Source organism: Branchiostoma floridae, chromosome 5 (assembly GCF_000003815.2).
Source record: "Branchiostoma floridae strain S238N-H82 chromosome 5, Bfl_VNyyK, whole genome shotgun sequence".
NCBI classification, from domain to species: Eukaryota; Metazoa; Chordata; class Leptocardii; order Amphioxiformes; family Branchiostomatidae; genus Branchiostoma; species Branchiostoma floridae.
The window spans coordinates 16,237,604-16,262,602 of NC_049983.1; the positions used below are offsets into that span (position 1 = coordinate 16,237,604).

At 41.2% G+C, this 24,999-nt stretch overlaps 3 protein-coding genes across 4 annotated transcripts in view; 2 read left to right on the forward strand and 1 right to left on the reverse strand.

Annotated features, from left to right (window-relative positions):
• The window catches only part of LOC118416015 (cholesterol side-chain cleavage enzyme, mitochondrial-like), a 30,269-nt gene extending 13,525 nt beyond the window's left edge, over positions 1 to 16,744 (forward strand). For both annotated transcript variants that reach the window (XM_035821050.1, XM_035821051.1), the window contains 9 exons: positions 2,036 to 2,191; positions 2,813 to 3,009; positions 3,545 to 3,748; positions 4,214 to 4,383; positions 4,825 to 4,991; positions 13,585 to 13,663; positions 14,538 to 14,700; positions 15,104 to 15,147; positions 15,468 to 16,744. In XM_035821050.1, coding sequence (XP_035676943.1) covers positions 2,036 to 2,191; positions 2,813 to 3,009; positions 3,545 to 3,748; positions 4,214 to 4,383; positions 4,825 to 4,991; positions 13,585 to 13,663; positions 14,538 to 14,700; positions 15,104 to 15,147; positions 15,468 to 15,581 — 1,294 coding nt within the window. In that variant the 3' untranslated portion in view covers positions 15,582 to 16,744. The remainder of the gene's footprint in view (positions 1 to 2,035; positions 2,192 to 2,812; positions 3,010 to 3,544; positions 3,749 to 4,213; positions 4,384 to 4,824; positions 4,992 to 13,584; positions 13,664 to 14,537; positions 14,701 to 15,103; positions 15,148 to 15,467) is intronic.
• LOC118416017 lies at positions 7,966 to 12,903 on the forward strand. The gene is made up of 5 exons (XM_035821054.1): positions 7,966 to 9,941; positions 10,566 to 10,639; positions 10,947 to 11,053; positions 11,515 to 11,624; positions 12,046 to 12,903. The coding sequence occupies exons 1-5, from the start codon at positions 9,681 to 9,683 to the stop codon at positions 12,412 to 12,414; spliced, it is 921 nt and encodes a 306-aa protein (XP_035676947.1). The 5' UTR covers positions 7,966 to 9,680; the 3' UTR covers positions 12,415 to 12,903.
• Positions 16,745 to 16,970: 226 nt separating the features above from the next.
• LOC118416016 (gastrula zinc finger protein XlCGF57.1-like) lies at positions 16,971 to 24,453 on the reverse strand. The gene is made up of 2 exons (XM_035821053.1): positions 24,305 to 24,453; positions 16,971 to 19,618 (listed from the first exon to the last, which is right to left on the reverse strand). The coding sequence occupies exon 2, from the start codon at positions 19,593 to 19,595 to the stop codon at positions 18,114 to 18,116; it is 1,482 nt and encodes a 493-aa protein (XP_035676946.1). The 5' UTR covers positions 19,596 to 19,618; positions 24,305 to 24,453; the 3' UTR covers positions 16,971 to 18,113.
• Positions 24,454 to 24,999: the final 546 nt, after the last annotated feature.

Below are 24,999 nucleotides of genomic sequence, written 5' to 3' on the forward strand. Positions count from 1 at the left end.
CTTACATGTAGATCTCTCTTGAATGTAAGTTCATCTGTGATGGTAGTTAACATAATGATACAATTTTAAGACTTTATATCCGTACACAAAATAAAGCGCTTAACCAACAAGCTTTTGATCAGTCCTCTGATCCTTCTCAAGTTGTAATGACCCAAAGCCTAAATCACACTTCCGGAACGGAAGTGTGACGTCATTAAAGGGTCAAAGGTGCTTGGTAGTCGGTATTCGGAAGTGTGATTTAGGTTTTGGGTCATTACAACTTGAGAAGGATCAGAGGACTGATCGATCTGCCCTTCGCTCCCAGAATGGCTCCAAATCTAGCATACCTTGTACGATTGATGGCCACTCGGGTGCATCCGATATTGCTAACATGTGGAAGAACCACTATAGCGCACTGTTAAACTCCGTCAATTCTACCGCATATAAGTCACATGTAAACAGCACTATTCAATCAGGTGTCTCGGACAATCCTGGAATGTCCATTACTGTTGATGAAATATGTGACGCCATTAATGAGCTGTCCAATGGTAAAGCATGTAATGCTAATTGTATTTCTGCGGAGCACCTGAAGTACGCAGGTCCCCGGCTGCATGCGCTATTGTCATTGTTGTTTTCCGCTGTGCTCAGACATGGTTATGTTCCACCTAGGTTACTTAGCACTGTTCTCATTCCGATCGTTAAGAAGAAAAATGGCAATGTGACTGACAAAGACAACTATCGCCCGATAGCGGTCTCCAGTCCGATATGCAAAGTTCTTGAAAGATTGCTTTTAAGGCGTCTAGATGAATTTTTACACTCTCCGGATAACCAGTTTGGTTTTAAAAACAGCATGGCACAGACCTTTGTGTATTTGCCTTGAAGGAGGTAATCCGTTACTACCAGAAACGTGGCTCTCCTGTATTTGTGGCCTTCCTAGACGCCTCTAAGGCCTTCGATCGTGTTAATCACTGGCTGTTATTTAAGAAAATGATCGACAGAAATGTACCACTTTACTTGATACGTTTACTTGTAGCCTGGTACAATGTTTTGACCTTTAGAGTACGTTGGGGCAATGTCCTTTCTGACAACTTTACTGCCACTAACGGAGTGCCACAAGGTAGCCTGATATCTCCTTTTCTGTTCAACGTCTATGTCTCTGTTGCTACATCGGAAATGTCATTGTGAACCATCTGTTGTACGCTGATGATATATGTATTATCTGCCCATCTGTTAAAGGTCTGCAAAAGCTAATGTCTTTATGTGAACGTTTTGGCTCTGAAAACCATATAGTGTTCAGCAAAAGCAAGAGCCAATGTGTATATTTTCCATGTGGTAGATTCAAATTGCACGGACCGCCTCCTTCAGTCACCCTTTATGGCACGAAATTGCAGTACGTTACATCTGTGAACTATCTGGGTAACCAGATTACCTCTGACCTGTTTGATGATGAGTCAATTCGCTATCATGTCAGAGGGTTCTATACCAAAGCCAATTCCTTGATACGAAAATTCCGATTCGCCTCTCCTGGAGTGAAGCACGTCCTTTTTGATGCATATTGTTCCTCGATATATTGCGCTCAGCTATGGTGTCAGTATAACTTGGGTACGATTCGCAGGCTACGCGTAGCCTATAACAATGCTCTTAGGATTGTGTTAGGTTATCGAACGAGAGATAGTGCCAGCCAAATGTTTGTGACACATGGGATTGATACTTTTGTAGCTAGAAGGAGAAAACTAACGCATGCATTTGTACAACGCATCGCCAAATCTACAAACAACATTATCTCCCGGTTATACCACTCAGATGCCTTCTTCCATAGCAAACTCTGGACACACTATGTGAATCTCGTTTTCAAAAGCCCAGGCTAATTTAACTTTTTTATTGTACATAAAGTGTATGTGTATTGTTGTATTGTATGTTTTTATGTGATAAGGGCCAAGAGCCTGCAATAAAGTTGAAAGTGAAATTGAAAGCTTGTTGGTAAGCGCTTTATTTTGTGTACGGATATAAAGTCTTAAAATTGTATCATTATGTAGATCTCTCTGTGTCTCCACAGGAATAGATTTGGGAACTTTGATATGGTAAACACCTGCGACCCTGACGCGGCCCGAGAAGTCTTTAAGGTAGAGGGGAAGTACCCCGAGCGGCTGGACATAGCTCCATGGAGGCTGCACAGGGAGGATGCTGGCAAGGAACTGGCTGTCCTGCTCGGGTTAGTCTTTTTGTTATGTTCTTTTTTGCCGGTGCTTAGAGCCGAGAGAAGCGGTTAGTTCAACCATGGATGGATGCATGGATCGGTCAATTTAACCAAACTCTTCTTATAGCCTTCTGTATGCACGATTACGCAATCAGCTAGCGTGGCCGAGCGGTCTACGCACTGGGTGGATATAGCGATTTGCTTTTGCAGCCGTGGATCGTGGGTTTGAACCCCACTTGTAACAATTTTTTTTCTTTGTTAGACAAATCTCATGTTATGTTTTTTTAATAGAAGACAGACCAATTTAGTAATTCAATGTTTAAAAACTCTTTTTTCATGTGATTTTGTTTAACATCCAGGCTTTTTGCAAAATACGCACCGGCCAGCTTTTTTCAGAAGCTTTCTTGTTTTATATCTGATGGAAGAACAGTAAGATAAAGGCTCAAGGAACTGCAGTTTTAGTTCTATCAGAGGGAGCAGTGCAGTTCCTGTATGTTCTGTCAGAGGGAGCAGTGCTAGTCTGTGTGTAATGGAAGTTTGTTAGAGGCAGTGCAGTTGTTGTACATGTAATGTACTTCATGAGTGGATAACATCTTCAATTTCCAATGCATTGTTTGATTGTGATCCCCTCCTCAGCAACGACAAGAAATGGCACAAGAACCGTACCGTGGTTAGCCGCCCAATGCTCCGTCCGCAGAGCGTAGCGGCGTACGTGCTGAAGATCGATGACGTAGCGACCGACATGCTCCAGCATATCCGATCCGTCAGGGCTGGACCGGAAGGGACAGAAGTGCTTGACCTGGAAAATGAGCTCTTCAAATGGGCTCTGGAGTGTAAGGCTATTTTCTCCTATCTATGTTGCAGGTGTCTGGTTTGAACGTAATTGTTTAATGATTCGTGGAAAATGTTTTACATGAAAAAAGTGAATAACAAGTGAATATCTGTAGCATGTTGATTCCTACTATATCAAAGTAAGATATGGAATAATGTCAGGAGGTTTGGTAAATAAGTCATTTCAGAGACTTTAAATAGGTTGCAAGTTTGCATGGCAAGTCTCTGAAGTCTAATATTTCAACATAAACCTCTCATACATGTAATTTCTCTGGATAGACTCTTACAAAAAAGGTAATTTAAAGAAATCCTACACACACTTATGCAGCATAAGGAATCTCCAAGACATGCACACTTGAGATATCCTTTGAAGTATTCAAGACATACTTTTAACACAATCTTTTTTTAAAAATATGCAATGGCAGAGTGAAACGTTCAACACTTCCATAACATAAATATGCCCCCCTTAAAAGATAGGCATGTAATGACATTCATCCTTACATGCACTTTTCTGTGTTAAATCTGTTATACATCCAGCAATCTCAGCAGTTTTGTTCAACGAGCGTATGGGGCTCCTTCAGGATAACATTCCCCAGGATGCCCAGGACTTCATCAATGGTATGCATGATGCTTTTGACTCCCTTACTCGGGCAATGACGCCAGATGCACGACTCCACAAGCTTCTGAACACCAAGAGTTGGCAAAAGAACAAGCAAGCATGGGACACTGTTTTCAAGATAGGTGAGTGTGCTCAGTGAAATTGTTCATTATATAATTGTAGTCATGATAAGCTGATTACAAATGTACACTTTTTGTAGACTTTTCTGTAGTAGGTGTTCTTGGAAAACATCAGGACTATCATGCACATTGAGGTATCATTTTCAATGTGCCTGTTTGCTTGCTTGTCTGTGTTTATGCATTATGTATTTTTCACTATGCTAGTCACTTTTACCGCAGAACAATATGGAGTGAAAGTCAAAGTTCCAGTGTGACAGGAAGTGAAGTTCAGAGTTTTGAGAATTGTTCATTTATCAATCTTGTGAAACAATTGACAGATCATCCAGCCAATTTGAGTCAACAAAAGTGCCAGGACTTTAATATAATTTCACAAGGAGGTATTGTTTTTGGTCTGTCTGTCTTTTTGCTGTGGTTTGTGGAAATGACATGACGCTAGCCTTCTAATGCTAAATACTTTTCATTCATCAGGAGAAAAAGTGATGGACCGTCAGCTTCAGCGAGCGGAGGAGCGCCAGGCCCGAGGTGAGGCAGATGACGGACAGCTGGACTTCCTGTCGTTCATCAGCAGTAGGGAGAAACTCACCAAGGAGGAAATCTACGCCAACGCCATCGAACTGATGGGAGCAGCCATTGACACAGTAAATAGCACTTCAATGAGTATTACATTGAGTCAGCTGGTCACTGACACTGTCCATGAGGTCTGTACAAGGTAGATGATACAGTAAAAGTGTTATACATATAGAATACAACATGGTGTATTCTGTATCACCCGAGGTACAAACTCGACTTGATGGTAGCCTGTGTGATAAAACTTCAAAGCCTGTGTGATATTGCTTTTTATCACCCAGTTCAGAACACCTGTATCAAATGTTATCGCAGCCAAGGTATGACATAAATGACTGTACCATATCAATCAGCCGCGGGCATCAGGGGAGATGCATAGCGGCTGTAGACATATATATATTGAAATTTTGATAGTCCATATTTTGTTTGCAAAAGATGTTGGTCAGATGAACAATGAATTACTGCCTATATGTTAGTTTGAAGTTTTGAATATTAGTCTTTTGTGCACCTGACAGACCTCCACCACCCTCCTCTGGACCCTGTACCAGCTGTGTCACCGACCCGACCTGCAGGACAAGCTGTACCAGGAGGTCACGCAGGTCATAGGTCAGGATGAGGTCATCACCTTTGATCACCTGAAGAACCTGCACCTCTTCAAGGCTGTCATCAAGGAGACACTGAGGTGAATATAAAATAAGATATTATACTGTATAAAGAATGGATCTGTGAGGGTCTGCAAAACTCTGCATGAAAGGGTACCAAAATTACATTATTCAAATTCAGAAACTTTTGAGGCTACAATATTATGCAAAACTTGGTCACATCTGTGCTTGGTACTGAACACCATCCACACACAGGTAATGACACCTGTCTCTGGTACTGAACACTTTCTACATGGCGGTAAACACGCCTGTCCCTGGTACTGAACACCATCCACACACAGACAAACATACCTGTCCTTGGTGCTGAACACCATCCACACAAGAGTTATCACATCTGTCCCTGGTACTGAACACCATCCACACACAGGTAAACACATCTGTCCCTGGTACTGAACACCATCCACACATAGGTAAACGCATCTGTCCCTGGTACTGAACACCGTCCACACACAGGTAAATACACTTGTCCCTGGTACTGAACACCATCCACACACAGGTGAACACATCTGTCCCTGGTACTGAACACCATCCACACATGTGGGTAAACACATCTGCCCCTGGTACTGAACACTATCCACACACAGGTAAACACACCTGTCCCTGGTACTGAACACCATACACACACAGGTTAACACATCTGTCCCTGGTACTGAACACCATCCACACATGTGGGTAAACACATCTGTCCCTGGTACTGAACACCATCCACACACAGGTAAACACATCTGTCCCTGAACACCATCCACACACAGGTTAACACATCTGTCCCTGGTCCTAAACACTATTCACACACAGGTAACACATCTGTCCCTGGTACTGAACACCATCCACACACAGGTAAACACATCTGTCCCTGGTACTGAACACATCCACACATAGGTTAACACATCTGTCCCTGGTACTGAACACCATCCACACATGTGGGTAAACACATCTGTCCCTGAACACCATCTGCACACAGGTAATCACATCTGTCCCTGGTACTGAACACCATCCACACACAGGTTAACACATCTGTCCCTGGTCCTGAACACTATTCACACACAGGTAACACATCTGTCCCTGGTACTGAACACATCCACACATAGGTTAACACATCTGTCCCTGGTACTGAACACCAACCACACACACATACATGTAGTTTGGCAGCTTAGCTCTTCCACTGCACCAAATCGGATATTTAAGCATACTTAATGTGATTCGTAAATGAAGCTTAAACATTTGAATATAATTAAGTTATCTTTAAGCTACATTTACGAAGTCGGAAATGCCACAACTAAAAGTCAATATTTACGACACATTTAAGAAAATCGTTAAGTTCACTTAAAGATATAAGTAACTTTACTTGTTCCTTAAGGTCACTTAACTATGCATTAAAGATATAACAGTAATCTGTGCAGTTTTGCCAACACATTATAGATATATACTGACTAAAATAACCATCAATTTACTCTGCATTTTAATTCGTTTATATACGATACCATTAAGCGTCCTTAAATATAGTTTAAAGCTATTTATTTAAGCTTCGTTTAAGCTACTTAAAGTGTGGGGTAGACTCTCATTAGTCTTACTTGCAATTGTACTCTTCAACCAATGAATTTTGAAAACTACACTCCTTGACTTCTTGTCACATCATAGTTTATTCAAAAGCTTCTGCGGACACGCCTGAGCAGGCAATAGGAGGAGCGGACTTTGTGTCCTTACAACGACTTTTAAAAACTACACATAAATAGAGACACCTATTACTAGTATGCATTGTCTATATGTTCAAGCAAAAATGTAGTTTGATCTATTGATATATATTGTAGAGTTTCATATATGAAAGCAATTTTTAAACGTAACAGGACATCGATTATATAGCCAATTCAAAGGCGACACGTAGGAGTCCCGGCCTACCAGTCTAAGCAAAACAAAACAAACCATAATACAACTACTTGTACTTGGTTTAACGATGTGATAACTAATTCTCTAGAATAGGGCACGTTTTCAGCCTTGTAAATACCTGCACAATACCCAAAGATCGGCCAATCCAATACAGATAATAATAGCTCACAAATTGTGATTAGCAGAGGGTTTAAAGAGAGTAAACGTCACTAGTCCATAAAAACAAACAACATGTAGTTCCGAGCGGGCCTTTTCTTTTGTTTATAAATCCACCGGCTAACCCACGCCATCTTTGTTTGAATTCATTTCTAAACTTGAAAACACTATCAAATACCGTAGACGCAACAAAAAACGTTGATACTGGATCCCATAAGACGCTGCACAGTGCGTGGATTTGACATTTCCTGTTTGACCCTAGCAAGAAGCTCCAAAATGCATACATTTTTGTTTCTTTTTCGTAGTTTGAATGTCGCGGATAATCGCGCTTGGAGCACTCCGCGAATACAAAATGGCCGCTTAGTGACCGCTGAATTTATAACAAGAACCTTTGAAAGTTTGTTTGAGTTTTATCAAAGCACTTGATTTTGGTCAAGCGGTGTGTTGTTCATTGCCACCTTCACTTAACTCTGAAAAATGTCAACATTACAAAAAAACTGTACATTTCATGTTTCGAGTTATATCTGGAGATAAACAAGGCAGAATTTGACCAAGTACCTTGATTTGACATAACAAACAACGCCGAAGGCGGAATATCGCCGCCATTTTGGATCTGGTTTGAGGCGTCTAGACGTTCTAGGGGAAACGTAACACTCTACGTAATTTGCAAAATAAGTTTAAATTGCCTAGGCATGCGGCCTATATACATTGTGACTGGCGTTCTAGCCGCTGGCGACCGAACTGAGCGTGTTGAATTTGGAAAAGAGAGCAAGCAAGTTCATAAAAACAAACTAGTTCCGAGCAGGATTTTTCTTTGTTTACAATCTATAATTGGCTCAACGTTAACCCACGCCGTCTTTGTTTGGATTAATTCTTTAACTTAAAGGGACAGTTAAATGCCAAATTATATGGTAGATACAACAGAAAGTCGTTGGTACAGGATTCCATAACGTTCATGCTTTCTGCAAACTCTTTATTATTAGATAAAAGCGCTGCAGAGTGCAAGCAGTTGACAATTTCCCGTCGGACGCCAACTTTGTTTCGATTCATTCCTAAACTTTACAACAATATATCAAATTAGAAACAACAGAAAATTGTTGCTATTGATTCTTCATAACGCTCATGTCAACAATTTGAAATTTTCCAGTTTGACCCTAGCAAGAAGGTTCAAAGCCATAAATGTTTGTTTCTCTTTCATAGTTTGAATGTCGCGGGAAATCACGCTTGGGGCGCTCCGCGAATACAAAATGGCCGCTACCGCTGAATTCATAACAAGAACCTTTGAAAGTTTGTTTGAGTTTTATCAAAGCACTTGATTTTGGTCAAGCGGTGTGTTCTTCATTGCCACCTTCACTTAACTCTGAAAAATGTCAACATTACAAGAAAACTGTACATTTCATGTTTCGAGTTATATCTGGAGATAAACAAGGCAGAATTTGACCAAGTACCTTGATTTGACAAAACAAACAACGCCGAAGGCGGAATATCGCCGCCATTTTGGATCTGGTTTGAGGCGTCTAGACGTTCTAGGGGAAACGTAACACTCTACGTAATTTGCAAAATAAGTTTAAATTGCCTAGGCATGCGGCCTATATACATTGTGACTGGCGTTCTAGCCGCTGGCGACCGAACTGAGCGTGTTGAATTTGGAAAAGAGAGCAAGCAAGTTCATAAAAACAAACTAGTTCCGAGCAGGATTTTTCTTTGTTTACAATCTATAATTGGCTCAACGTTAACCCACGCCGTCTTTGTTTGGATTAATTCTTTAACTTAAAAGGACAGTTAAATGCCAAATTATATGGTAGATACAACAGAAAGTCGTTGGTACAGGATCCCATAACGTTCATGCTTTCTGCAAACTCTTTATTATTAGATAAAAGCGCTGCAGAGTGCAAGCAGTTGACAATTTCCCGTCGGACGCCAACTTTGTTTCGATTCATTCCTAAACTTTACAACAATATATCAAATTAGAAACAACAGAAAATTGTTGCTATTGATTCTTCATAACGCTCATGTCAACAATTTGAAATTTTCCAGTTTGACCCTAGCAAGAAGGTTCAAAGCCATAAATGTTTGTTTCTCTTTCATAGTTTGAATGTCGCGGGAAATCACGCTTGGGGCGCTCCGCGAATACAAAATGGCCGCTACCGCTGAATTCATAACAAGAACCTTTGAAAGTTTGTTTGAGTTTTATCAAAGCACTTGATTTTGGTCAAGCGGTGTGTTCTTCATTGCCACCTTCACTTAACTCTGAAAAATGTCAACATTACAAGAAAACTGTACATTTCATGTTTCGAGTTATATCTGGAGATAAACAAGGCAGAATTTGCAAAAAAAACGTCTGACATTTCATGAATATCTTGAATGAACTGTTGTGTTTGTTATTGTTTTGTGGTGGCATGGCAGGACGATCCCACGCCAGGTAACAATGACTGGTCTTGGCACCCACGCCGATTTACAAAATGTGTGCCCGACAATTCACATGTCATTGTGTCTATCGGACATGTAAATTTTGATAAGAAATAAGCCAATCACATGCAGTTTCCTTATGACGATGGCCAATCAGCGTTGATGATGCAAGTTTTGAATTTTTGAACTGAACACCTAGCGTCATTCTATGTCTAACGATTCTAGAGTGTGCAACGTTAACATTTTCACCGTTTTACAAAATGTCCGCGATTTCTCGTACTGACAACCCCATGGAACGAGGAGACAGCGAGAACCTTGCCATCATCCTTCAGGATATGGTTAGGAAGTTTGAGTCTCAAACCGCAGAACTGCAGGCACTGAAGGCACAGCTCCAGGAGCAGGAACGCCGGCAGGCTAATCAAGAACCACCGCGGGACATCCGAGAGGACAGCCCGTCGCCAGGGCACGCTCGCCAACGCCGCAGGGTTCGGAGGAAATCCTCTATTCCATCCACTTGCAGGGTAGGTGATTTATTTTGAGTTTTGTCATTTTGGTCATATTTGCATCATTGCCCGTACCCCAACCGGGCGCCGACGTCACAAATTTGTCCCGGTGGACGACCAGATACCGGGGTGTTGGGGTCCCCCAGGGGCCAGCCCGTGCCCCAAATGCCCGTTAGCCACGGGGCGTCACACGGGTCATGTATGGCTCACACCGGAACGACTGAAAAAAAGGGGTTCCAAAAAAGTGCCCGTAAAGTGCTGTTTGAGCCTTTTTTTCAATAATGTGACCGTAGCATTATTCAGGTAGTTGGTCAAACACATTTAACGCTTGTATCTGTATAGTGCTGGCCACTTATGTAGATACCTAGCACGCGTACTAGCAGGTTTTTAACAAGAAACGGACCGATGAAAACAGCTCTCCAGGCTAGCGTGCGAGCTTATTAGACCGCCAGCCATACACTTGTAGTAATTGACATATCAATGTCCCTTCTATCTTTCTAACTCAATTTCTCGATCACTAAAACAAAAGCAACAGCCAAATTAGACGTATTCCTCAATGACTGTTTGAAGGAATTTTCCCATGCGTGTGTTACAAACTTGCGCACAAAGACAGCTAATACATTTGTTTAAAATGTTTTACAGGATGCCGTGCGCAAGGTGTACCGGGCGATGGAAGAAGGCGAAGGAGACTTTCAGGGCTTTCGGCTTACTGAACGGTATAGCAACTCCTATCTAATAAGACAACTAAATCGTTTCTCTTGCCATGACATTGTCAAGACATGATAATAGTACCAGATGTACCTTTTTACATTTTCATTATGTTAATATGACTCCCTTCCGTCAGTAATGACCATGAAAGAAACCCTATGATAACATCCTGTTTGATAATAGCTCCGCAAGTCTGTTCACCCTTTCAAATATAGTCACGACATAACACCATGACTTCTTTTAAAAGCAAGCCCTGAAACGAATTCCTCTAGTACTTGTAGATTGATAACATGATTTATTCATTTTTTGGCATAGTATGGACTCAGCAGCCAACCAGCACATTGTGAAGATCTTGAGAGACGAGGTGATGAAAGAGCATGGAGGGCCTGAGAAGTGTCCCTTTTCATCAGCCGAACTGAAGGGTAAGTAAATTACACACCGAGTATGTAACATTAATCGTTTGAAGAAGCAAGCTCTGATTTCTCCCTAAATATCTTTTTTTTCAAACTGTAAATTCAGTGCAAGATGCAATTACGGTATACTGCAGCAGGGTTGGAGCAGTAAGTCGCATGTATTGTGCAAATAGCACTGACCTTTAAATCTCTACGGCCAGTTAGCAGAAACTTCACGGTGTCAACGATACTTTTACAAATCTTAGTTTCTATGGCGTTACCTTAGAACCTATATCAACTATTCAAACACATTTGCATATGTGACGACTAAGTCTTGTTGACTCAGGTAAAACCGGTTTTCCCAGTGACATCTCATGTATAGCAGTATTGGCCCTCTATGTAAAATTATGTCCGGAATTAATCTCCATATCTTATCCAGTTGTAGAAACCGATTTGCCTGCAAGTTTTAAGTTCATTTTCCTTCATTCTAGATGCTGCCAAGAGGTACTATAGATCCAAGAGGGATGACCAGGTGCGGGCCCAGAAGGGGAAGTATGCGGAGCACCGACACTCGGTCAAAAGAAACGGGAGGCAGCAACAGGTTAGTCTTATACACATGTAATGTCAAAGCGCAATTAATACCTGTAGGATTAAAAGTTAACATATGAAATCGTGATTCTGAAGTTTTGTGACTCGTTCTCATCAACTTTTCAATCCAGGAAAATAACGCCACAATGTTACTGAGAGCCGGTATTTCTTTATATCAAGGAAAAAAATACTTATAATATATAGGAGATTGTCTCTTGAAGCACGGTTCTCATCTATTGCATTGTTTAATAGTATTTCACTCCATACCACAGGAATATATACCAATTTGTATGCATATCATTTTTTTATTATTCTTACACCAAAAAGCACATTTTAGCCATCGTATTACAACCAAGTGACACTTGATAGTTAGCTGTATAGTATATACTTCACCATGGAGAAATGTTTGACATCAGGCTCATATCTCATTTCAGAAACTGGCGAGACGACGAAAGGCGTACAACCTGGCACGCGACAGCTGGTCAGAGAAGTCTAGGAGACGGGCGGAGGAGACTCTCCACAAAGACTTCATGTCGTCGGAGTCTTCCGACAGTGAAGTGGAGGGGCCGAAAACCTTCAAGGTCAGAAAGCTGGCCTGGGAGTCAGGAAAGATGACCAAAATCAAGGAGTCGCTGGACGCTGTCGTGCCACTTCGGGGCTCTCCTCGAATCCCTTCTCGTGAGCTTTCGGACAGAAAAGTACCAGAGGGGACCCCGGAGTGGGCGATCAGCAAAAGGTATCAGAACGGCAGAGCACCAGCAACTGACGTCAGCGAGCTGAGACTTGAGTTGGATAGCGAGTAGGACGACAGACAATTAGGAGCAGATTTTGTTTGATTAGTTTAGTGTAGCAGTTTTTTTCTCAAAGAGTTTTCAAAGTCAAGTTTGTAGCCACAGAATAGTCGTTTGCAACAACCAATTTGAGTAATTAACGTCAACATTTGTTTGTCCTTTATACTATGTAAACACAATTTACTACTAGTAATTACGGTCCCTGTGAGTTAGTGTTTTTACATGTTCAACCGGTTTTTCCAGGTATGTTTACTTGTATTGAATTATTCTACCAGTTAATGAACCCTTGTAAAACTGAAGAGAGTGATTAATGTCACCCGAACCGCCTGTAAGTCGGAAATATTTCATTGTTATCGAATTCAATATCGTTTTTTGACATTCATAAATGAGCTATGTTTTTAATCGGTTTAAGATAATCTGATACAACAAAATGCTGTTTTCAATGTGATTGCCTTGTGTATATGGAACTCTGAGAAGAGAATAAAAAGAATGTTGACTTGATATTGTGGACTGTTTGTCAATATTTCAGGTTAAGTCAATAGCATTCTTACAGGGATGTATGCTTGCTGCAGCATACACGGTTACACGGCATATAATACTATTCATCACACAATATTTAAGGAGCATTACGATTCTTAAAAGCAGCTTAAATAGAATATTTAAGGCTATATTAAAATACTTAAAACCTACTTAAACCAGACGTAAGGCAAAAAAAAATATACGATTTAAGATACATTTACGGTGCTTAAACAATGTTTAAACATTTGGATTTAAGCTTAGTTTAAAGTTGCTTAAATGTGTGCCACTACGTGCGCTTTACGGACTATTTAAGTCGACGTATGACACTCAATTTAAGCAGCATTTACGGTGCTTAAACGCTGTGTAAACGTAAGAATTTAAGCATAGTTTACGATACTTAAAAGTTGCTTAAATGTGTGCCACAACGTGTCATTTACGGACGCACGTAATCATAGCTTAAATATAATATTTCCGAATGCGTAAACATGACGTAATGTAACTTAAAGAATGCCAATACGGTACCCTTAAGCACACTTTAAGAGTGCTTAAAGAGCAGTTTTCATGCAGTGTTCCTACTGTACACACAAATAGCATTTGACCCATCTGTGTTTAAAAGATTGTTTTAGAGACCGTGTAATAAATTGTTTTGTTTAATTGATGCAGGTTGCATCCTGTAGCCTTCGCCATAACTCGTGTGATTCAACAGGACACTATTCTCATGGGGTACGAGATTCCTGCAAAGGTGAGCAGTAGGGGTGGGTACCGGTACAGAAAATTCAGGTCCAGGTCCGGTTCAGGTCCAGAGGATTAGGTCCAGGTCCGGACCTGAACCTGGACCTGATGCAGTATGACTCATATCAATGGTCCATTTCACTAAAAAGAAATCTGTTTGGTGGAGTCTTAGACTTACACTGGCGTTTTAAAATCCTACAACGCTAACTGCACCTGTACGATTGGCTGTAAAACTTGGTAGAAATTTACTATAAACTCTACTCTACTTTACCCTTGTTATTTTCTTCCACCTGCAAGCGCCAAAATGTGTGAATGCCTGATAATATAATCTGTTAATTTTCTAATCGGTCAAACATCCGGTCCACCTAATTATTTCAGGTCTGGTTTTTCTGGACCGGTCCAATGATAAAAACCGGTTTTGTACCGGTACGCTGTACCGATACCCAGCCCTAGTGAGCAGTGTTTTCTTCTTAATGACTGTAGGAAGATTCCCCCCCCCCCCACACACACACTTTCTGTCAGCTCACTTGTCTCCAAATACTTCATAAGAACCCCCCTTAACAATACATCTCGTGTATTATTTGCAGCCAATAGGTACCAATTTTTTTTAGTAATGAGGCTGATTTACATGCTTGAGGCACCTCCTTGAACAGGAGACCCTTTTGACATCAGTTCCGAAAGACAAATTCGTGAATTCTTGGTCGGGCTACAGCATCCAGTCTTCCTTAGTGGTCTCCCATCCAAGCACTGAGCAGACTACACATTTATAAGTTGAGATCGAGGGAATTGGGTGTATCAATGTGCCACACTGCCATTATCCACACACTCACACACACCAATGTACCAATCTTCATCCATATCTTTCCTTCTTGTTGTTGGTACAGACTGTTGTGATGGTGAGCCTTTATGACATGGCCCGAGATCCCCGGCTCTACAAACACCCTGAGGAGTACCGGCCTGAGCGCTGGCTCCGGGGTGCAGAGGACTACGTGGACACCCATCCCTACGCCTACCTGCCGTTTGGGTTTGGAACGCGCAGTTGCATTGGTGAGTTTGGCATGAATCATATAAATCTTCTCCATGGCAATGACGATCCTTGTTGTTGAGAGTTGATTTTGTTGGAACAAATGCCTATTGCATTTAGTAATGCATCAATGGTATTCTTCACAATAATACACTGACTTGTGCCGGTGTTTCATTCTTGAGAGAGCCTCAATAACATCTTTTTATCTAGCAGAGTTATGATAGTTGATGTTAACTAATTAGTATGGCAGTCTCTTCTCTGTTTAGCCAACAAAGTTAGTTTTTCCTTTATCAAGCATAGGCATAACTTATCAAGCTTAACAAATTCGGGTATCTAGGTACAAAAAGTGTCACCAGGCTTTAGAAACTACATGTATTGTCAGATTGTTGTGTCTGATCTCCTTTTTAAATAACATTCCTTATCTAGGACGACGAGTGGCAGAAACCGAGTTGCAAGTACTTCTGGCAAAGGTGAATAGAGCTTCTTTTTTAAAATTCAGATCTTAAGTTTAAGTTTTCTTTCACATGACCAACTTCTTCCAACATGGCAATGTTTCTGTAGTCCTAAATCTACCACTTTTTTCTGATGCATTTGGACAAAAACACATTAAAGACACCATAATGATGATAAAAGAAATTCAATACTCAGTGGTGCAACATCACTCTAAAGGAAGGTCACAAGATCTACCAAAATGAAAACACCGGTAAACTAAAAAATTGGATAGCATGAAAAGTCTCGATTGAACATTAAAGACATTTTAAAAAACTTCACTTTATATCTTTGCCCACAGATTTGTCAGCAGTTTGTTCTGAAGCAGAGGAACCCCAGAGTCATCCCTGCCATGACAAAAGGAATTTTGATGCCAGCTGAGAAAATGGACATTTGCTTCATTGAGAGGCAGTGAGTGGGGCCCATCATAATCATGTATGATTATTGTACTATAATGATTTTCAATAACTCATCTCCATTTTATATCTCATAACCATGGCAGTCCTTTGAAACCATTCTTCTGCAACTGATCTGTGTCTACATCACTGTTATGTTTTTACATATATACTTAGCTGATATTGTCACTGTAATTCTGGAAGTTTGTTAATCTTTATTGCGTGCTCTCTGCACTGAATAAATAACAAAATGTATCAATGTCAATGTTTGATACATACATATACAATGCAGGGTTCGAAATAGACATACTTAACTTGCAATTTGCACATAATTTTTGAGATTTGCATGTAAAAATTTTCTGAACTTGCAATCTTGCATGTTGAAAATACATGGCCTATAGTAAAAATACTGAGGCCACGATGCCTTTGTTTGTCTGACAGGGATCGTCACCGGTTGTCAGTAGGTGTTACAAACAATCAACTTCGGCTTTGCTGCAAACTAACATGCTGATTATGTGGATATCTTTCCAAAATTTGCAGTTCTGTCTTTATTTTCTTGTGCCAATTTCAGTCCATCAACAGTGACAGAATGGGCAAAATTCTTATCCATCCAGAGCAGCAACATTCCACCAAAGTACAGAATGATGGATGGTGGCTAGTACATTGCAGTATAGACGAGTTGTATTTTGCATGTAAATATTTTAAATTGCACGTAAAATTTTTGCCAACTTGTAATTTTGCATGTAGCAATAAAAAAGTATTTCGATCCCTGCAATGCATATAACTTTAAGGGATTAAAATTTCTGATGTCTGCAATATGATTTACAATACTGTGTCTGTATTGTTTTAGCTTGTCGATTTCTATAAATAGTGTATATTTTTAACAATTAACCGCCTTTGTGATACATTTTGTATATTCAATAATGTTTAAAGCATCATGGCACTTTTATAAGAAACAAGAAGCCAGTCATTTGATTGGGTTAATCTTGAATAGTTTTGGCCAACATGTAGCCAAGTTCACTAATTATACAAGATAAATGACAGACATGAGACATCACCAGGTGTTGTCATCCATGAGACCAATGTATGGATACATGTAGTTACTGTGTCTACATGTAGTTGTCTGATTTCCACACCTTTAAATGTATGAAGGCTGTATAAAAGTATATGATATGGATTTAAAGCTTATATTCACACTTTGGCTCATTGTGTACGTGGGACTTGATCAAATTTTAAACATACTTTCCACATCAAGGAGCACCGTGTGCGGGGGTTGTTGTATCTGGACATCTTAACTAGTTTATTGCAAAACTAAAAACCTTTTGAGCTTCCTTTGAATTATCCATATGTACAAATGTAACTGTACAAATTATTTCATCATGACATCATTGAACAAAACAAAACCAACATCTTTTTGGAGTTGTTTTATTTCACTAATCCACTAAACAGTGGATTTCTTCAAAATTAACTGCAAAACTTAACAAATACATAGAAACTGTAACACTTCTGAGCTTACTTTGAATAACTAGATGTTTTACCTGACAAGATAACCTCTACAAGTTCTACATCATCACTACATCACTGAACAAAACATTTAAAAAAAAATCTTTTCATTTTGTTGATTATGTTTCACTTAATTTAAAAAATACATGCAGGCGTACCACCAAACAAATGTCAACTAGAAAACTATACCACACCTAACCTTGCTTTGAATAACCACATGTATTACCTGGTAGATGCCACTTCAAGTCATATCATCATCAAATTACTGGACATTTCAACAAGGTATGGCTAACCCAAAGTAACAATAATATTCACAGAATAATAGGTGTTGCACAACATATGAAGCTAAGTGTAAAATCAAAAATAAGGAAAATGGCTACAATACATTTGTTAGAGAAGAACTATGGCCAACCTTAGCTACCAATATATGACAATAAATTCACACTGGTTCAACATCAATAGAAGTGAAAACGTTAGTAAGTACAATACATAATTGTAGCAAACTCTCAACAAAGCAATTAGTAATCGTTTTGGGATTTTTAACTTTGCATGCAAGTTATAAAAATAGTAAAACTTTTCCAGTTTCCGCCTACCAACTACAAACCAAAAACTGAACATGCAGATACTGGTCTAACTAAAAAAAGTCTTCGTGATGAAATTCTATGACTATGTGGATTTATCATGTAACAATTATAAGGAATGTTACAACCACCTGTTACTACAATGTAGTGCTTTGGTTTTTTAATAGATCTCCAAACATGTATACAACTCTGTATGCTTTCAGTGTATGATTTCACAATGTATAGTTCAGAAAGGCTGCACTAATTACTGCACCAATTCTATAATGTTCTTTTGTTTTGCGTCATCTATTATATAAATGAACCATGAAACTGCATCTTATATTAAACTGCTCAACACACGAAGGGTTTCTCCCTTGTAGGTCTGACTACATCTTAAAACTGGTCAGCAGACTGGACCAGCTACAACACTCCTCATACTACTGTGCTGACTGAACTGCCTGCTGCCGATCGCTTCACACATCTACTCAGCTAGGGTTTCTCACCCGTGTGAGTCCGCATGTGGCTCTTAAGATGACCCAGCTGACTGAACTGCCTGCTACACTCCTCACACTTGAAGGGTTTCTCACCTGTGTGAGTCCGCATGTGGCTCTTAAGATTACCCATCTGACTGAACTGCTTGCTGCACTCCTTGCACTTGTAGGGTTTGTCCCCTGTATGAGTTCTAAAGTGAGCATTCAGTTGATGTGGATGACGAAACTGCTTGCTACACTCCTCACACATGTATGGTTTCTCACCCGTATGAGTCCGTATGTGACTCTCAAGATTGGCTAGTAGACTGAACTGCCTGCTGCACTCTTCACACCTGTAGGGTTTCTCCCCTGTGTGAGAACGCATGTGCTTCTTAAGATTACCCAGCTGACTGAATTGTTTGCTGCACTCCTCACACCTGAAGGGTTTATCACCTGTGTGAGTTCTGATGTGTGTGTTAAGAGTAGCCTGCTGACTGAACTGCCTGCTGCATTCCTCACACTTGTAGGGCTTTTCCCCTGTGTGAGTTCTAAGGTGTCTATTCAGATGATGTAGGTCAGTGAACTGCCTGCTGCACTCCTCACACCTGTAGGGTTTCTCCCCTGTGTGAGTCCGCATGTGACTCTTAAGATGCCCCAGCCGTCTAAACTGCTTGCTGCACTCCTCACATCTGTATGGTTTCTCTCCTGTGTGAGTCCGCATGTGACTCTTAAGATGCCCCAGCCAAGTAAACTGCCTGCTACACTCCTCACACCTGTAGGGCTTCTCTCCTGTGTGAGTCCGCATGTGCTTCTTAAGATCTCCCCGCTCTCTAAATTTCTTGCTACACTCCTCACACATGTAGGGCTTCTCACCTGTATGAGTCCGCTTGTGACTCTTAAGATTACTCAGGGTACTGAACTGTCTGCTGCACTCCTCACATCTGTAGCGTTTCTCACCTGTATGAGTGCGCATGTGCACCTTCAATGCGAAAAGCTGCCTGAACTGACTGCTGCACTCCTTACACTTAAAGGGTTTCTCCCCCGAGTGAATCCGCAGGTGTGTCTTTAAGCTATCTTTCATGCTAAACTGCCTGCTGCACTCCTCACACTTGTACAGTTTCTCCCCTGTATGAGTGAGCATGTGTGTCTTCAGATTACTCAGGGTAGTGAACTGCTTGCTGCACTCCTCACACCTGAAAGGTTTCTGACCAGTGTGAGTTAGCATGTGAGTTTTCAGGCCAGCTGGTAGCCTAAACTGCTTGCTGCACTCCCGACACTTATAAGGTTTCTCACCTGTGTGAGTCCGCAAGTGAGTCATCAGATTATCAAGCCTACTGAACTGCCTGCTGCACTCCTCACACCTGTAAACTTTCTCTCTACTTGACCCCTCCCCAGACTCCTCACGTCTTTCTCCTTGCCAGGTGAGAACACTGTCAGCAGAACCCCCTGCTGCTCCTCTCCTGACATCATCCAAACCTCGTACACTGTCTGTTGTCGCCATTTCAACAGCATCTGAATCAAATTCTGCAATAAAAACAATATTCATTATTTATAAAACATGGATATTATTTCAAGTGGAATTTTCCACACTGAATTGGGGAGGGAATAGTAAAACAGGTGTAAACTAAACATTTCCCCCAGGTTGCTAGCTTTTTTAGGTGATAAAATGTAACGTTACAGGCTACATCAACATACACAGACCAGCTCCCCTGTTCCAGGGCCTTCACTAACATAGTTATGATAGTAACCATTCCACATAGGCCGGCTTAGGGGTGTATCACCAGATCTAGTCTGTCAAAAAAACCTCAAGGACCTATTAAAAAAACCTCCAGGGCCTACACAGGTCAAATCAGCGGTTCCAGGGGCGACTTTCCCCAAAGGACATTCCCAGAAAGACATTTGTCCTGGAGCCACGGGTAAACTTACCCCATAGACCATGTAAGAATTTGGTGGTAACAGGAAGTTTCCCCGCAAAGACGTTTCCCCGTCAGATTTTTTTTGAGCATTCCCCGTTGTCATAGAGGATTCCCCGCCACCTTGGGGGATTCCGTGTCTGGACTATTCCCCGTCATCCTGGGGCATTCCCCGTTTAGAGAATTCCCCGTCGTTGTTGGCCATGGAGCATTCCCCGTCAACATGCTTGTGGAAACACCGATAAGGCCATACCAATTTAATTTGTTGGTTCTCGGATTTTTTCAGAAAAAAGTTGGAGCGACAGGGCAAAAAAAAAAAAAAAAAAAAAACTTGCAAGAAGTCTGGGTTCAGGTCCAGAGTTTCAGGTTCGTAATTCCGGACCTGAACCAATGGTATATGATGATAATAATAATAATAATAATCTAGTGTATACATATATGTGTGGTAGAATACTTATCCAGTTGCACTTACATACAAAATTTGTTGGCATACACTTTACATGGAATTTCAGCAATACAAATGCAAAATTATGTGCAATCAGTATTACTTAAGTATTCACAGTAATAACGCTGCAGTAATGCTTAGTAATAAAGACAAAAACAGAGTATTTCAACACACACAACTTTTAAAAACCTTAAAGAAGGTTGAAAAAACTTTTTCAGCATAGCATAATGTCTAATGTAGCAACAACAACAATAAATTGACTTAATTTCACCCAAAAAAATAGATAGTGCCTGAAACATCTCTTTGTGAAAGCTGCAGTTTGAATAAAAAACGCTTGATGGCGTTAGTGTACTCATACATTAGTGTTCCATATATGGCAGCCCTTTCCAAATATGGCAGCATTCCATATATGGCAGCATTCCATATATGGCAGCCACTTTCAAATATGGCGGCAACCATTTTGTTAATTCTTCACGGCAACATTTGCGTCTTTTTCCAACACAAATTTCACGATCTATGGGTGGTTTTCGATGATTTACAACATAAAGGAGAACATTAGCAGGTGATAGTTTTTTTGCAAGTCCAGTACTAGTTTCAGAAGTTCTGTTTATTTTCAACTGAACCGAAGTTTGCTTCAAGTCCAGCAACTTGTGTTACCGGAACTTACACGGGGTTGTGGCAATTTAATTTTTTTTTTTTTTTAAATTGGGAAAAATAGAAGCGGCGATTCCGAGAACCAACAAATAAAATTGGTATGGCCTAAACACTGTTACATGGAAGGGCATAGGACCCAAAATATACATTTTTAGTTAAAAATGGCTAAAAATGACAAAATAAATTATTTTTGGAGTGATCCATGAAAGAAGTGTTGATGGGGTCCTGTGGTCATACATGCATATCCAGTGCACCTCTGTACCAGATTTCAGGTCATTTTTTTGGTCAAAAATGGCAGAAAACCCCCAAATAACTAATTTTTGAAGTAATCTATGAATAATGTGTCCATGGGGTCCTGTGAGCATATGTCCAATGCAACTCTGTACCAAATTTCAGGTCATTTGGTTTCTATACAAGGGCATAGGAGCCCAAAATATACGTTTTAGTCAAAAATGGCCAAACCCCCCCAAATATAATCTCCGAGCAGATCCTACGGTGCCATACAGTGGCGGCGGCACCGTGGGGGCAGTGGGGGCGGTCGCCCCCACAAAAAATAGGTCGTGGGGGCGCCGCCCCCACGATAAAATAAGCTGAAATATACAAAATCCAGCTGAAAACCTTGTGTATATTTTCACTAATGGAAATCATCATATCCCGCTAGTCTACTTGCAAAAGTTTACTCTGAAAATGCAACAAATGACGTTTCAGAGGGTCCAGATTTAAAGATTTCAAAGGACCTTCCTTGCGAGAACTCGCGTCTTCGGCACTGGACGTGGTGGGAAAATGTTGCCGGAGCGTCGTCCTCCACGATCCTTTATACTATTAGAAGTTTCATTATCAAACTAGCTTTGTTTGCAAGCTAAATGTTCCCTTCAAATGCAATAAATGGCATTTAAACTGTTCTGATTTCAAAATTTCTCCAGAGCTCCCTTGCGACGCGTCGACGGCTTGCGTCTTCGGGGCTCGCAACGAGGTAGTGTAAAAATGTTGGGGCGTGGATCGTCACCCTCAAAAATGGTTTTCTTAACTAGAAGTGTCATTCAATTCAGCTTAGTCTGTCAGCAAAATGTGTCCATCAAAATGCAGGAAATGGTGTTTCCGAGGGTCTAGATTTCAAAATATCCCAGAAACTACCTTGCAACGGCTCGTGCCTTCGCCGCTCGAAATGGTGAAAATATGTTGGGGGCGTCGGCCTCAATAACTAAAGCTAAAACTATGTGTATTTTTGATAGAAATGCCATTGAAGATAGCTTATTCTGGCAGCAAAATTTGCCTCTCAAAATGCAGGAAATAGCGTTTCAGAGGGTTTAGATTTGAAAATTTTCCGGGGGTGCATGCCCCCGGACCCCCCTAGAAGGGTCACGCCTCCGGCGCGACGCCTCGGGCCTTCGGCCCTCGATTTAGTGATATTGTATATTACCAAATTTCGCCCCCACAACTAAAAAATGGTGCCGCCGCCTCTGCATAAGATACAATGTAGTATCAAAGCTGGCCAAGGATCATAGCTGGCCAAAGGGAGTCAAATGGGCACCGGTGGTATGTGTGCTATATTATGCCACCGTGGATCTGCTTGGAGATTACCCAATTTGGGCCCAAAATAACTAATTTTTTAAGTGACCTATGAAGAAAGTGTTGATGGGTTCCTATGCTCATATGTCCAATGCACCTCTGTGCCAAATTTCAGGTTATTAGGTTGTATTATCATATAGCCAGGCGCCGCGGACCAATCAGAAGGCCCCGTTCCACGTTGGTTATGACGCCGTAACACGTAGATTCAGGCCAGGCAGGTGGGTATCGCTCCCCTGATTGGTCAGAATGAATCGACACCGGCACCGGTGTCGATTTGCATCGACACCGGCAGTTCGCGAACAGTTCGCGAACCGTCCCGAGGTCTTCACCTTTCCCCGTCCCGCGCCAGGATGGAATCCAGATGTGACAACAATTTGGCGGGAAGTTTTGCAGCGAGGCTACACAAGGGTTTACAGTATACACCTCGGGCCGGGGCATTAACCCTTTAATATATAGCTGAGCGCAGAGCGGCCTAAAATATACATATTATTTGGTCTATTTAAAAAAAGGACCAAAACCCATAAATATCATAATTTCTAAGGCATCTATCAAAAAAGTGAACAAAAGTCTGGGGTTTTTTTGCTATCCCTACCTCCAAAAAGTGCGGAATGCTCCATAATGACGGGATTGGTCATGCGCCACCGACTATACTCCACTGTTAATGGATCGGAACGTAGGAGCATGTGCGAACTCCGAGACTTACCCTAGCTTATCTCTGAATGGTAACATCGTGCGGTTTTCACCAGTATCTTGATGAGAAATTTAACGACACTACTGCGTACCATTTTGAGAACTTAATAATCTATTTTATCATAACCTGCGTAAGAGCAAGGAGCAAATTCTCACAGGAGTCTGCCTGTGGTGTGGGAGCCTAGGACAGTTTAGAGACGTAGACGGGAGACATCTAACATGGTCCGTGGAGCTGTGTACATTCTTAAATACTAGTAGATTTGTTGAATACATGGGAGGAAAAAGATCGTCTGTGAAACGACAGCGAGACCGCTGCGAATCCACACAAACAGTTCGCGAACCGTCCCGAGGTCTTCACCTTTCCCCGTCCCGCGCCAGGATGGAATCCAGATGTGACAACAATTTGGCGGGAAGTTTTGCAGCGAGGCTACACAAGGGTTTACAGTATACACGACAAAACAACTGAATCCGTATGACATCGGGATTGGAGTACCTCCACAAATATAATGGCTGACTTATATAGACGCTGCACATTAATATACAACACCACCATGCATCTATATTGCATTTTTTTTACCGTTCTTTGATTTTCTAACACGTCAACACGATTCAATAATCCACTACCGATCCTCACAAGTATTATGTTTACATTTCCAACTCCTCAATTTTCAGCTCTGAAATAGTAACCTGCGCCATACAGCTCTTGTTATTGTAAACATTTGCGATCCATCCCTTCTTTACTACCATCCACAAGTTTTACATTGATAGATTAGCAAAAGATTGTTTGACTAGTGGGTTTGAGAAAAGGATTCACAACACCGCGGTCCAACTCGTACTCCCAAGGACGTTATAACGTCCTTGGTACTCCGAGGCTAACTTTACGAAGCTAACACGCTCCGCAGGCCTTTGAATACCGACATACATGCCAACTCCTCTTACCTGGAAGTCTGTTGATACACAGTCGCCTGTTCCACCACTGAACTTGTCTTACAAGACGAAGATATCGCACGTCTGACCGACTAACGGTCCACGTCTGGCAGACACGTCTGGGCGCATTCCTGCCTCGTACAGACAGGAAGTTGACACTTGTGACCCGGAACTATTCCTCCGATGGCGGTAAAATTTCATAACCTAGTTATCCAAATAGCTGCAAATGAGCTTCGGCAGAGCTTTACAACCTCTGTCTGAGAATTACACACTGACGGCGTCGGGAAAATGGACTGTTTTAAAACTTGAGTGTTTCCTAATAATCATTTTGCCTGATGTTTTGTGTGTCTTTTGGCGTCTTCGTGGATTCCGCTGATCTTTGGTATTACATATGAAGGTAGGTGTTGGTGGGACCTTGACTGAAGATCTATATATAGATTTGGGGCCCTCCGCAGCTTGTTATGGTACTGTAGTGGAACTTCCTGGTTTTGTATTAAGTTTGATCTTAAGAGGCCGCCCAATCGGAGTGGTAGATAGCTCTTGGGCTGATAACAAGTGAGGTACGGGCCTCCTGGTAGCGTTTTCTAGAAGTACAACACCATGGTACGTTTGTACTTTTTGGGTTGAAATTAGCTTGAAATATGTAGATCTATTGAGAAGGTGCTAGAAATTGACATTATATAAAGTTCAAACATTCTGATTTGAAG